Raw genomic sequence first — 15,346 nt, forward strand, 5'->3', positions numbered from 1 at the left:
GGGTCATCATCACACTCTTGGTCAGGTCCCAAGGGCCTGTTCCCATTGGTGTTTCTTCTTGCTATTATCCTAATCTGATCTTCTATTCTGCCTCATCCTCCCAGATTGTGATGCTCTCCAGCACCTTCATCTTGTGCACAACAGTGTTTGAGGGACTCTTTGGAGCCTCTCTATCACCTCTAAGCGTGGACTGGGACAAAGTCCCTCTTTACCATTTCATGTCCACATATACTGCCTCAAAGGTAATTCAGACCTGCTAACGAAATCTAGGAACGAAGAAGGCTTGGTGAAAATGGAAGGAAATGTATTTGGAAATATATTTTGTAAATTCATTATCATGTCTGAGATATACAGAAAGCTGAGCAACACCCTCATCTCTTGACAATAGCACAGAGTCGGAGACAAACTCATCCAGACAAAGGGAGGACTGGGAAGAGGGAATGTGGTTGTGTAGCTTAGTAATTACAACCTCTAAAAAAAGGACAAATTTCAGCTATGTGCTAAGTGGGCAGTACCTGCACCTCACTAGACCTTGTTCTCCTTTGGGACTTTGTGGGTGCAGTGGCATACAAGGGTGTAGGGAAAGTTCCCTGTTGACTGCTAAACTGGTGAAGATTAGAGTTGCTGTTTCTTTGTTTGGTTTTCACTTGTAGCAGGACAGAACTGGCAGACCAAGGTGGCAGACCAAGGTGGTTAGCCACCACTTTGGCAAGGCTGGGGATCAAGGTACAACACTTCCAGCATCAGCCAGTGATTCCCAATGTTGTACTTGTTGTACTAAGCAATGACCTTCCCACAACCATCACAGTCCAGTGTGGGCCTGCACATCTCAGGCAAGGCCGTACCTTTTCTTTCCAGAACGGTTATAAAGGTACATGCCCCAAGTTCCTTGCTTCCACGAGGAAACACTCCCTGCCAGGTTCCAGCATCTCTCCCCAACCAAATGGACTGTTCCCAATCTCACACACCTCTCGTCCGATGGCCTCCCGTTCCCAGAGGATGCCTGTTTCAGGTCATGGGTTAGTTCCCACAGCCTGGACGGAGCGGTAAGAACAAGCCCTGGATGATGGTCAAAGCCTGCAAGCACAGCCAAAGCCACAGACACCAAGCCTGGCAGTGGTGTTTAGTGTGTGTGGCTTCTGGACAAGGCCCAGGAGACTGAGGGTCTTTCATATGTCTAGCAAGCCTTGTCTGGCACCAAGCCCTTTAGGAAAACCTGGAATCTTCCACTCATTCATCTCCTGTCCTTGTTTCTCAAGTAAATTAATGAGGGGGAAATTCTAGTCTGATTTGTCGTCTGTGCTTTTAGACTGAATTAGCCAGCAGGCTGACACTTTCCTGAAATATAACTGAAATTAATTGCATGGAACTGTTTGATCTGTGGGCTGTAGTTACATCTCTTCTTTAATCACATCTTGGGGACTTGCAGAGGACAGTAACCCCGTTTAAAGCCAGAGTGACTATACCAGCAGTTCTTTTAGTAACATTCCTTCAGCCATCCCCCAGCACTGAGTTCAACACAAACTGTTCCTCTGAACAGAAACGTTATCCACGAAAGAGACTTGCAGTAGGGCAGACAGACCAGGAGAAAGGAACTTTGAGCAAGGGAACTGAATGCAACACAGGAATAGCTCCTAATCCTAGTAAAGCAAAGTACTAGCTATATGGATGTTTGGGTCCTCCCACATCCTTGATCTCTGGCAAATGAAGAGAGTGCAAAATCAGTGCCCATCTTGGTAGGTTTTGGTGACAGCTGCTGGTGTGTCGAAGAGAGTCTTATTTCCACACCACCTTGACAGGTTGAGTGTTATTTAACATCAGCATGAAGCCCACTCCTATTCCAGAAAGCAGCTGCTCTCTGAACAAGCCAGGGCAGCGTAGTGGGGCCACTTGGAAAAGTTGCGTGAGCCCCTTTACCTCAAACCATTGGTGTGAATTTAGCTAAATGAGCCACTTAGGACAGAGCTTAGATGAACTTCTAAATTGGAGGGTGGTAGTTTGGAATAAACCCTCTGGGCATTAGAAATAACAGATTCCACCCAGCCCTTCTGTTCTTCCATGGGATGCTTGCTGCCATAAAGGCAGTGATACATGGTGACAGCCAGCCAGTTAATGAGCAAGAAGTCATTTGGAGAATGCAACTTCTCCTACAGACAGACACGTGTTGACAGGTTTGACAAGGCAGGGAGGTCACAGCAGTTTGTGTAATGGAGGGAATGGTCCGGCCTTTACTCATCTGGATGAACGTTTATTAAATACAGCTGTCTTTGCTGCAGTTTGTAATAACCTCTTTCAGAAATGAAGGTCAGAACCAATTGAAAACCCATCTGGAGCTGCCTTGGGCAGAGGCAAGGGTGGATGGAAAGAACTGTGGGTCCCTGCAGTCCCTCTGTGACCTCTTGCAGGACCACCCACATGCTGGAGGTACCAGCAAAAAGCCATGTTTTAGTTCATCCTTCTTCTACAGCTGTTACGGGAAAATAACCTTAGTAAATCAGATAATGCTGCAGGTGAGAAATAAGGCGCACATGAGATTACACAGTGCACAGAGGTGGTGGATAGACCCATAGGTCTGTCAGTGGTCTCTGATTCAGGGAGGCTGTGGATGCTTTACAAGGTCCCACCATGAGGGATGCAGCAGGAAATGGAATTTGGTCTGCGTATCGTTTGGGGACAGAAGCAACTCCAAGATGGAGCTGCCTGCTGGTGTCTGGCAGAGTCTGCACCCATATAGCTGGGCCAGCATCTCAAAGGCATGGGTGTGCTGTGATGCCTGGGACAAGCCTTACACCAGGAGCTACACTCTCTGGATAACGGGTGATAATTCATCGTGGCAAGTCTCCATTCATGTCAGCGTGGACAAGGTGGCAAGGGGGTTCAGAAATCTAAGAACTTGTTGGCTGGTTCCAGTTTTTAAGCAGCCAGTAAAAGGGATAAAAGTCTGTGCAAAGGAATTGCATACAGCAATGGATTCTCATGGCATACATACATAATTTTGTTTGATTTGATCATGAGTAGTTTATGGAAGTCACTTGAGGAAAAGTGAGACACTTAGAGAATGAAAATAATTTTGAAAACTTATTTCTAGTTGTTTCTCATTTAAGAAAATATCTTTTATTGATTTTTTATTTTAATTTCATTTGTTTTTCTCCACATTTACCACATTCATTTCATCATAGAGCATTACTTCTTTTTTTTTTTTTTTTTCTTTTTCCCAAACAATTCCTTTTCATTATTCGTAAATTCCCCAAGGATTGGGAAACTATGAAAAAGATCAGGACAAAAGTTGCAAAGGGGCAAAGGAAAATGAAAACAAGGGGGAAAATACTATCAGCTTGCCTTTACCAGTGCACAAATATGAAGACAAGTATAAAAAAGTTATTATAATGTTTTAAATTACTATTTCCCTAATTTTGCACTTTTCATCTTGATGAAAACCTGATCTGTTTCTTTGGAGGTGGGGTGGAAGCAGGCAGAAAAGGAGGAATGGGAAATACTGGCACTGCATCCCAGGGAAGAACTATAGAGGGTAAATATTTCTTCCACTTTGTGTCTTGCCTTTTACTGAAACTGAGAATCTCAAGCAGCCAAAACCAAACAAACTAATGGTTTGAAAAAGGCATTTGGCTCTGACTATAAAAGGACCTGAGGGTGATTAACTCAGCAGGGAACTGCAACACAGACATCAGCATGTAGCCAGGGGACTACCACCCAAGATGTCCAATGGTGTTTGGTTTGCATGGAAGAAAGGTGCAAAAGGAGCTTCATACAGTGGTGAGGACACTCAGTCAGGATTAAGGATGTCATCACATGTTCTCAGTTTCTGGAAATCTAACCTATTTAATTCTTGTGTGGGTAAGATTAGTATAGATGGTGGTGTCCATCTCAGTGGAAAGTGATGTGAGAACAAAGGAATAAAGCATCCTCTGGGTGCAACTCCCACTAAACCAATATCCATGACACACCTTGGCCACCAGTGCCACTTCTGCTGTCTCACTGAAGAAAGGCTGCAGTGCAAACAGGGAAGCTCTGGATTATTAGAAGGCAATTTCTTTGTTGGCAAGTGATATAGAAAATTCACTCCCTCCCTGGCTCCTGGCTGTTCACTGTTTTCTAAACTCACCTTCCAGTTGAACTGTTTTAAGCCTGAGATATAAATGCATCCTTGAAATAACTCCCCCTCCTCTTTTTCTCTTTGTTGTCCCCAGCCAAGGTCCTACCAAGTCATGGACCCCCTTTTCCTCCTGGGCCTGGACATGATGGTGCTCACCAGAGGGCAGGGGGAGGAGGATGGAAATCCCAGTGACTATGGAGCCTTTCTCTACCCTCAGTCCCTGAAGGTATCTGGGAAGAGCTCCCCTTGGCAGCATTCCCAGAATCACAGAATCATCTAGGTTGGAAGAGACCTCCAAGATCACCAAGTCCAACCTCTGACCTAACAGTAACAAGTCCTCCACTAAACCACATCACTAAGCTCTACATCTAAACATCTTTTAAAGACCTCCAGGGATGGTCACTGAACCACTTCCCTGGGCAGCCTGTTCCAATGCCTAACAACCCTTTCGGTAAAGAAGTTCTTCCTAATATCCAACCTAAACCTTCCCTGGTGCAACTTTAGCCCATTCCCCCTTGTCCTGTCATCAGGCACATGGGAGAATAGACCAACCGCCACCTCGCTACAGCCTCCTTTCAGGTACCTGTAGAGTGCGATAAGGTCGCCCCTGAGCCTCTTCTTTTCCAGACTGAACAACCCCAGTTCCCTTGACCCCTTAGGGGGGGAAGGGCTGAGAGCTGTTGGGGGGCTCTGGTCATAGTCCCTCCAGCTCCTTCTTAATACTTTTGAGGCTGTGACCCTCACACCACTTCCTTTTTGTCACTTCTTACTGTCATAAATATTATCTTCTTGTATTTCCTCTTTCCTGTTGCTCTTTCCCTTCCTGGACAATGACCAAAGCAGTCCGAAAGGGTTCTCTGTGCAGGTGAGGCCCTCTGAAACAGCCTCACAACCTCCTTTCAATCTCTCACAGTCTCTTTCAGAGCACTGCTGCCCTATCAGGAGAAATGAGCAAAAAAAGCAATGTGCAGGACTGCTGGCTTGCACTGAACAAGGGAATACCACGTGCATTACTGGAAATGCATCCGAACATCCATTTTACTCATTTGAAAACTATGCTTTTAAGCAGTTCTTGAAAAGCAAACCATTGTACAAACAAGGCTCACAAACTGCTAGAGAAGATTCTTCTGCTGCCTGCAAAGCACTGAGCCTGGCTTTTACAAGCATAAATGAATGAAACTGTTGTGAATACACGTGGAACTGGATTCTCTGTGTCAAGCACAGATGGTTGAATCATTCAATAAACGTCCATTTCAAATGATGACGGACTTTCTCCAGCTACGCCACTGTTTGCATTTTACTGAGGAAGGCAGCTAATGAGATTTGGGATCAACTCAAACTCAGTGTCTTGCTGTTTCAGCTGCAAAAACTACAGGAGATTATTCAAATGCAATAAAACGGTGTTTACTTTTCTAAAAAGGGAAAGGAAAGGGATGGGAATATATGAAGTCTGCCACCATAAAGTCACCACATACTCAGTGTGGGTGCCCCATGATATATGAAGCTGTATGTGGTCATTTCCAGTCTAAACATCTGAGAGGTGGCGGTATGACAATCTCTTCTGCTCTCTCCTGATGCTGTTCTTGTTTTAAGGGTGTCTACATTATTTATTAGCTTTCAATTTTACAAACTATTTATTTGATATATTTCAAAGGATGTAAATAGTGGGTTAAAACTCCCAAAATGATACTTAAACCCCCTCAACTGATATAAACATGGCTTATAAAATATGGATTCCACTGCAACAACACCCAATGGTAACTGTGTATTTTGCCAGATAAAATATTGTTCGTCCCAAAATATGACAGCACACTAGTAGCATTTATTAGCTCAGGGAAATGGCTAGAGCATGATGTATTGAGTTTAGATGTAGTCACAGTCCACTGTAGCTAACTAAGCTTTGGACTATTTTTAAATTTGGTCTTTCTAATTTTATTTAGTTCTCTTTACTTGAAACACTTGGTTTCAAGGAAAGTGGAGAAATGTCCGTATGACTCATCAGACAGCCATCACACCCCTCGAGGCTTATGGAAGGGCCTGGGAAACAAGGAAGAAAAGAATTTCATTTTTTTTAAAACCTACCAGGTGCCCAAACAAGGTGAAATGTATGTTATACTTTACAACATTTTCTTTCTGAAACTGGAACATGATTAACTTTTATTCCAGGTTTTAGGGATATAAAAGAGCTTGGATTTTTATATTTATTTATTTTCTTTATTAATTTCCAGGACTTTCCACAGAAAACTGTGCCTGACATTTTCCATTGCACTAACAATGATCCTTGCCAAAGATCCTTGCCTTTCCTGTAACAGTTCCTTTTTACAGATCCTTGCATCCTTGCGTTTCTAAAGGCAAATTAAGTTTCTGAACAGAGAGACAAACCCTGGGGTTCACTTTGACTAAAGTAACTGCCCCTGCTGAAAGCAAGTAAGTAGAGATCTGATCTATTTATCATAGATACTGTTGTCCGTTTCAAAGAGAAATGGACCATCAAATATTTACAAGACTTGGAAAAGAATTTTGATCTGTTAAACATGCAAGATTCACTCCAGGCTCTGTAGTCTGGAGGCAAAACAGCTCGTAAGTCTGGGGAAAGCTTGCCTGGACTTGAGCCAATTCTGGAAAGCTTTGAAATACAGGCATCTTGAGCCAAACTACAAAGACAGAGTGAACAGGTATGTTCAAGCTTGTTAAGTGGCACACACTGTACACAACCAAGCCCCTCATGCAGTCTGCAAGACTGTGATTCCTTATGGGCCTGGAAGTCATTTTGTTGCCAGAAATTGGATATTGTGGGAGGAAGGTGGGCTACAAGGTAGTGTGTAAGAGCTTACACAGCAGCCTTGTAAGCCTGCAGGCTCAGCATGTGTGCAGGAATTGGTGTCTATAGTGCCCCATGCCATGCTTGGGAAGCACCTCTTTCTTTCCAGTGACTAAAGAGGGAAACCAGCCAGCCAGCCATCAAAGCCATTCAGTCCTGAAAGGTTGAGTTCAGTGCACTGAGATGAGGCCAATTGAGTCCACAGCCCAACTGCTTATTAGCTTGGGGCAGTAGAGATTTATGAGCTATTACCTGTAGTCTAAACAGGAAGAAGGAGGAGATGACAAAAGTCACCATTTATTTGCATTGGTTGTGCAAACATTTGGAGTAAGCTTTCCTGCTCCTTCACCTCTGCAAAGCAAGTGGATGAATGTGCAGCTGCAGGGTGTTCCCCGTAACTGGGCTCCTCTTTGATTCAGGAAGGCCTACAGGCTTCTCCTTGGACCTTCACACTGTGCCATACACTGTGCCTGCAATTCAGTCACAGGGGGACTGCTGATACCTCTGTCTGTCTGACATTTAACGCAGGAGAAAAGTGATAGGATAGGAGCACAAAGGTTCTCCTTCAAGCAGACCACTATCCTAACCAGACACCTTCCGCTCCAGTCCTCTTAGTGTCCCAGAGCAGCCTGCTGTGAATCACTTCAAGAACTAAGGTGTCTGCAGCCCAAGTTATTCTCTGTGGCTAGGACGTGGCGAAAGCCCTGATCCACAGCAGCCAAGGAGGAGACCATCAAAACCTGTGACCAAGCTGGACCATGGCAGCACATGAAAGGACTGTGCAAGAAAACCAGCATTTTACAGCTATTGCATGAACCATGTGTCCTTTTGAAATGATTTCTAAATAGCTGTCATAATGTGAGTTCTGGGTTTCAGTGTGACCTCTCTCTACATCAGTGGTTGTGTGAGCTATCAAGCATCTTACCAATGCAGCGGGATCCATCCGGGCTTGTCATGAAACCACGCGGACATGTGCACACGTAGCTGCCTGCTGTGTTGGTACACTCACCACCATCACACACGCTGGAGACTGCTCCACACTCATCCACATCTGGAAAAGAACAAACCAACAGTGATTATGTTTCTTTCCAAACCATCTCCTTTCCTACCTGCAGTATTGATCCAGGACCAGAGATGGGAACACACAGGACAGCTGCTGGTGTTAAGGACTGTCATGGGATGATTGAAACCCTTAGTGGATTCCTAGCAGTGGATCAGTAGAGAAAACAAGACTCCCCTAAAGAGTAATGCAGAAGGCTTCATGAAGGCACCTACCTATCTCCACTGACAATATAGGTCTTTGGGTAGGTTGATCTAAAATGTTCAGCTTCCTGGAGCACAAAGGAAGCTTTAGGACAGAAACACATCTGTGTAGGTGCCTGAACAGCTGTTCTGAAGGCAGAGATGCTTCTGAAAACATCATGTTTTTAAAAAGCACTGGACACCTACAATATTCACAGAATTTTTCCATACAGGAGGGATTTGGTTAATTTTAAGACAAGTGTGTGTACTAGACCTGTGTACTAACAGTAAGACAGAACACAGTGTGTGATGAGCCCTTTTTTCCTGGAAGTGGCCGAACATCTACCTACTGATGGGAAATAGTGAATTAACTCCTTGTTTTGCTTTGCTTGCATGCACAGCTTTCATTTTACCTAGTAAACTGTCATATCTCAACCCACAAATTCTTGCATTTTTACCCTTTTGATTCTCTTCCCATCCCCCTGGGGAAGAGTTAGCAAATGATTATGTGGGGCTTTGCTGCCTACTGGTTTAAACCATGACACCATGGAAAATCAGGACATTATAGTAAGATTTTGTCAAAGCACAACAGCTATGCTCAGGCCTCAGAGAAGCCAGGCAGCCTCAGTGCCCAAACATATGGTAATGATTGTGGAAAGATTACCAAAGTACTGAAATTCAGAGAAAACCACACCAATGATACAGCTTTTACCATTTGAACTTACAGTGTGATCTGCCTAGTGTGGAGATACAACATACCCGCACCACAAACTGAACACAGTCTCATTGCCAAAGGCCTGGCTACCTGAGTCTGGATGCTGAAAGAGCTCTGACAGGAGCTTTTTGCATCCGCATCTCACTGCAGAGTTGGATTCTTACCTCTGTCTCTCCCACACGTTTCCTTCCTGATGCAGGAATTTCCTTCCTATGAGGAATTCTGTCTCCAGACAAATATCTCCCTGCTCCCCATGCACCAAAATCTGCCAGGTAACCAACAGTCCCTCCGGAACTTCAGGCAGAACGTGTTTTTTATCTTAAGGGAAAGCACATAATCCTATCCCAATGGCTTACATTGGGCCCTGTCAAAGTGAGTTTCTACACACAATTCTCCAGCTGTGCCTGAACAATTAGGGATTGGATTATGGTTCTTCAGAGACAGCTTTTTCATTAGACTGTTCATAGAAACCAGATACTAATGCCACGTCTCATGAAGCAGTTTATACCTGTGAAGATGACAGGGAAATACATCCATGACATCCCACTCTACACTGCACTGGTGTGGCCTCACATTGAGGGCACCACATTATAGAACAGGACATAAAACTGTTAGAGTGCACCCAAAGGGGGGCTATGAAGATGGCGAAGGGAAGGTCCAGAAGGGAAGACACATGAGGAGTAGCTGAAGTCACTTGGTATGTTCAGCCTGGAGAAGAGGAGGCTGACAGGAGGCCTCATAGCGGCCTGCAGCTTCTTGATGAGGGCAGTGGAGGGGCAAGCGCTGAGCTCTGCTCTCTGGTGACAATGACAGGACTGGAGGGAATCTGCATCAGGGAAGGTTCAGGCTGGATGTTAGGAAAGGTTCTTCATCAAGAGGGTGGTTGGGCACTGGAGCAGGCTCCCCAGGGAAATTCATGGCATCAAGCATGCCGGAGTTCAAGAAACATTTGGACAGCACTCACACATACGGCCTGATTTTTGAGAGGTCCTTCAACCCAGGAGTTGGACTCAATGATCCTTGTGCATCCCTTTCAACTTGGGATATTCTACAATTCTATTATTCTATAACCTGTCCCATGCACTTGGGCTTGGTTTTATGCATACAGAAATATTTAATTTCACATGGGTGGTGATTTCCCAGACTTCTAATTTGTCAAGGTCTCTCTTTAAGACCTCTCCACACTCAAGGGAGTCAACAGATCCTGTTAATTGAGTATCATCTGCAAACTTAGTATGGAGTCCTGTGTCCAGATCACTTTGTTTCGAAAAACATTGAAAAGAACTTGCCTTAAAATGGATCCCTGGGGAACCCCATTAGTGACTGACCAGCAGCCTGATGAAACCTCATTTACTATAACTCTTTGAGCCTGACCCATCAGCCAATTGTTCACTCATTGTATTATGTATTTGTCTAGCTTTATGCTGGACATTTTGTCCAAAAGGATACTGTAAGAGATACTATCGAAAGCTTTGCTAATATATATATATATATTTAAAAAAAAATCACATTACTGGCTTCTCTCTGTCAACTGGATGGGTAACTTTGTCATAATAGGAAATTAAGTTAGTTACACGGGACTTTCCCCCCATGAACCCGTGTTGGCAGTGACTAATGACTGTGTTGTATTTCAAGTGTTTTTTTTCAATAACTGCCAGAATAATCTTTTCCCTAATCTTACCAGGCTCTGCAGTGAGACTACCAGGCCTGTAGATACCAGGGTCTTCTTTCTTACCCCTCTTGAAAATTAGAAAAACATTTGCTGGCTTCCAGTCAACTGGGGCCTCTCCAGATTTCCAAGACCTTTGAAAAACAATTGAGAGAGGTCTTGCGATGACATCAGCCAGCTCTTTAGGTACCCTGGGATGAATCCCATTGGGACCTAGAGACATATGTGCATTCATCTGGAACAGAAAATCCCAAACAAGCTCAGAGTTGGGTGGAAGTTCATCATTCCCCCAGTCATGGCCCTTCAAATCAGGTCTCCAGGGGTCCCAGGGCCCATCATCAGTGTTACAGGCAGGGGCAAAGAATCATTAAAAGTCTCTGGTTTGTGGTGATCATCCTCATCAAGTAACAGACTAATGTTATCTCTAGTCTTCCTTCTCCTGACAACATACTTTAAAAAGCCCTTTTTGTTGGCCCCACAGTACTGGCCAGCGTCAACTCTAATTGAGCTTTGGCCACACAATTTTTTTCCCTACAATGGCAAACAGCATCTCTGTAATCCTCCTGTGTCACCTGGCCTTGCTGCCATTGTCTACCGTGTATCAAGAGGGTAAACTGCAGTCTTAATTGGTTTCACAGGAATTCTAAAATTATGCTATCATAAGCATAATTTTGGCTGCCTTTTGCACACAGCAGACATTGCCTCTGTCCTTGCAGTGTTTCTTTAGCTCTTTGATGCTCAGATTCCTTGCAACAGATAAACATGACCTGAAACCCAGAAAGGCAGCAATGCAAATTTACAGAAAACACTTCCCCCACCTGGGCCCCTGCAGGGAAAGAGATTTTATCATTACAGTCTACCCTGTCATTTAATTACAGGCCTGTGTTTGGTTACAATTTGCAGAAGACTCCAAGAGATAGAGTTTTATGAAGCAAACGCTGGTTGTACTATCAGAAATAACTGTTTAAAACATCTGCATAGCTCTCTTGAAGTTTGTTGTATCAGAGATCTGGAGGCCAGCTGACAGGCAGGCATCTTATTAGCTTACTATTGGTAGTGTCAGTCATCCAACAAAAAGTGTATGTGAGGGGTGGACAGGAGTGACAGCAAATACATTCCTTTCTTAAAGAAAAAGAGAATTAATTCAAAAAGTTAAATCAAGCTGTAACATTTTTTTTTTTCATTTAAAATCCTACCTCAGAAAAAAACACTGTTAGCAAGACAAAATGCAGGAAAAAAAAAAAACAAGCAAACGTTTCTCGAGACTACTTGCACATCCTGTACTTTGAGAAACTGAGCTCTGGGCTTTGTTGTTGTTTCACTTCTTCCCAACCACATCTGCCTTCTTTATTTTCTCTTTTTAAAGTGCCTCACAGTTTTGATTCATTCAAAGCTGAAGTCCTTGGAGAGCTTGATGCCGTGGGACACATATGTACACCTCTCATTAACACCCAGCTGCCAGCTCTGGGTAAGGAATTCTTCCAACTCCAACCTGGCTACTTCATGACTTTTCCAAATATCTGTTAAGAATTAAATCAATATTCTGTGCACTCTGCTCTTCAGACAATGGCAGAATTCAATGCAAACGTTGATTTTGGACCTGATCTCCATTTCGTTGGGTTGGACTTGGCCTGATCATTTAATACTGAAGATGCTGGAAGCCAAAGGCTACAGAACTTCAGAAACAGAGAGAGTTGCAGCCTGCAAAGCCCATCCAACACGGGTGCCCACAGACTGAAACCCCAACCTTTCCATCTGCTAGAAAAACAGGAACTGATGGAGAAAACATCTCTGTGTCACGTAGCAGAGGTCACGCCTCATCAGCCCTCTCTCGTGCAGCACACGGGACTCTCAGACCTTCCCTTCCAAAAAGCACAAAGAAACCACAGAAGAGAGTAATGGAACCCTCCAAGCCACACCAAATCCATGGAAATGAGCTTTTAATGGATACAAACAATGAACTCTTTTTCTAGACATTTTGTAAGAAAATTGAAAACACGCTAATAAAATGGCTATCGTGTTCCATCGGGAGGAAAATGGGCCAGCCTACCCTCTCTGCTCAGAAAAAAGCAGGAAAACTCCCTCCAATTTAGAAACATGAATGAGATTCAACAGAGTAAAAAATAGAGCCTTGTCTTCATCAGAAAATACAGAATTTTGTGTGGCGGTGACAAAAAGACTACTGCAGACTAGCCCTTAGGGACATAAGTGGCATCTAACATGTCAGTAAACTAGTGCTAAATAGAAAGAGGTGAATTAAAAAATGAGAGATTTGTAATTAAAGGATCTGTTCTTCCTTGGCAGAATCTGTCTCCTGAGATGCAGATGACTATCAAAAAGGATCTATCATGAATAGATTTAAACAGAGCTTGTTGCACAAAGCATGCAATGCCTTTCACCCCCTTGCCTGGTGTTTCCCTATGTATCTTATTGTATCTTGTATATATCATTCTGGAACAGATTTGGATATGAGACATTTATTCCTTTTTGGGCACTTGAAAGCATCTTGGGTGAGTTACTGGTACCATATACTTCACTGATAATAGAGCTGGCACAGCATTTTGTTATTCCATACAGGAAGGGCTATTAAGACAAGAAATGAAATTATTGGCAGAGAACCACTGAAATCATGAAAGAAAAAGTTTTGTTCAGTTGGTGATTGTGTGCTTGAGACATGTGATGTAATTGTTCCCTTAAGTATAATTTTAATGGTTGCTTTAAAATGTCACTCAGTGTTACAAACTCCCATTCCCTCTGATTTCTTGATAAAGCTTTTTGTATCAGGAAGATGTGACGATTTCAGTTTTGATGTTTCCTTTCTTCATTTTGTACCATTACTGTCAGGAGTCCTTTCTTGTGTTCTCCTCAACGATGCTTTCTTCCAGCAGTGTTAAGACGTTAGCTTGATATTAAGCATGCCACTCTTTCAGAACTCACACTTGAGTCCCCTTGCAAACCTCAACAGATCCTGCTCTTTCCCCGTTTCTCCATAAACCAAGCCTAGGGTCTGTCAGTTTAATTGTAAGCTGACGTGTCCTCCTTGCTCATCTTCTCATACAAACACAACATAAATGCAGTCCTTTGTCCTTTGCAAAGCCAGCATTGTCTTCAGTACTGGTTACGTGAGCAGCCTTCTCCATCCTCAGATCCTGTGTCTCCCCTTTCCCCCTCCCTGCTGACTTTCACAGACTGCTTATATCTTTCAGAAAGTGAGCAGGCGACTCTGTGCCAGAAATTTCTCATTATGTGTAGTATAGCCCCAGGCTCAAGAACTCTTGATCCCTCGAGCTCCCTCAGAATACAATGAACAAAGGCATAAAATAAGCCACTATTTGAAAGTGTCACATTCATTAGAGATGAGCTGTAGAAATAACTCTGGAACTAAGCAACCCTGAACTTGGAGAACATATAAGTTCAAATCCAAACTTGATGCTGTGTGCACATTTTCATGTTTAACAGATAGAACAAGGACATAATTTTCCTTATGGGGCTGACCAAATTTCACCCAGTGTATCCAGCTGCAACCATCTGATATGCTTGGGAGATCAGGGCCTGGCCTGGACTCTGTTATCAGCAGAGTAGATCTTGCATAAGAACAGCGTCTTTACTCTTCAGGGATTCAGATACTGAAAATGAAGCCTTGATTTAATGTGCCATTTCTGTTAAGAGATAAGTATTACCATGGAAAGCTAATGATATTATTTCTACTCCTGCTTATTCCCACTGATAAATAGCCCAAAGAAGATTAGTGGTACATGCTGCTGCATTAATGAAGGAGACATCATTTATCAGCAAACACAGTGACACAGGCTCTGACCTTTGGCTCAAACACAATCCCATCTGCTGACTTCACTCCCCGGGAAGAATCCTATAAGCAGAAAATACAAGCTCCTGGGAACTAGGGAAGAATTTAACACAGACATTTCATTTAGCTTTAATATTTCCTGGTTGCTGGACTTGAATGAGGCATCTGAAAACAAGAGGAAACCATTTCCTCTTCTCAAGAGAGATGGTCTCAGTGCAAGCTGAGAATTCACTGTTTTCACCAGCTGCAAAATAAGTGCAAACAGACTCAAAAAGGGAATTCCTACAGCTTTGAGATTTTAGGTTTGGAGCACACCTGGATAAAGAACATATCCTCTTATGGTTGTGGTCATTATTCTGATTAAAAATCCCTGGTCCAGTGTAGTTTGGACTGTTAGAGTGACTTTGGCAGTACGGACATTTCAGGAGATCAGGAATTAGGTGCTTATCTGCTGTACCAAGCAGTTTACTCCTGACGTAACAAAGCATGCAGCAAACTCTCTGAGACAAGGCTTAGTTCCTCTTAGCTCCTCAGTTGGAAAGGACCTTCAGAGATATATCTAGTCCAATTGCCCGATCACTTCAGGACTAACCAAAAGTTAAAGCACATTACCGAGGGCATTGTCCAAATGCCTCTGGACACTGGCAGGCATGGGGCATCAACTCCCCCTCTGGGAAGCCACTTCCAGTGTTTGACCACCCTCACAGTAAATAACTTTTTCCTTATATCTAGTCTGAACCTCCCCTGCCGTAGCTTTGTGCTGTTCCTTTATGTTCTAAATAACACTTCATAAAGTGTTAGCATCAGACGAACACCTGACAAGATGCAGGTTTTTTATTCCCCTGGAATATATGGAGTATATGTCCCAGAGGGGAGCAGTGACAGCCCAGATAACGGTATCCTCTTTTTCCTTCTGACTTCATGGTGGGGACATGTTGGTGATTCATGCCTGGAAAATGAACCCTCAAAAACAATCACAA

The 15,346-nt window shown here is 43.5% G+C and overlaps 1 protein-coding gene across 5 annotated transcripts in view; it reads right to left on the reverse strand.

The window, feature by feature from the left end:
• FBN3 (fibrillin 3) overlaps positions 1 to 15,346 on the reverse strand; it is a 116,238-nt gene that overhangs the window by 43,994 nt on the left and 56,898 nt on the right. For all 5 annotated transcript variants that reach the window (XM_035348300.1, XM_035348298.1, XM_035348301.1 and 2 more), the window contains one exon: positions 7,861 to 7,986. In XM_035348300.1, the coding sequence (XP_035204191.1) occupies positions 7,861 to 7,986 (126 nt within the window). The remainder of the gene's footprint in view (positions 1 to 7,860; positions 7,987 to 15,346) is intronic.

The sequence above is a fragment of the Oxyura jamaicensis genome, chromosome 28 (assembly GCF_011077185.1).
Source record: "Oxyura jamaicensis isolate SHBP4307 breed ruddy duck chromosome 28, BPBGC_Ojam_1.0, whole genome shotgun sequence".
In the NCBI taxonomy this organism is placed as follows: domain Eukaryota; kingdom Metazoa; phylum Chordata; class Aves; order Anseriformes; family Anatidae; genus Oxyura; species Oxyura jamaicensis.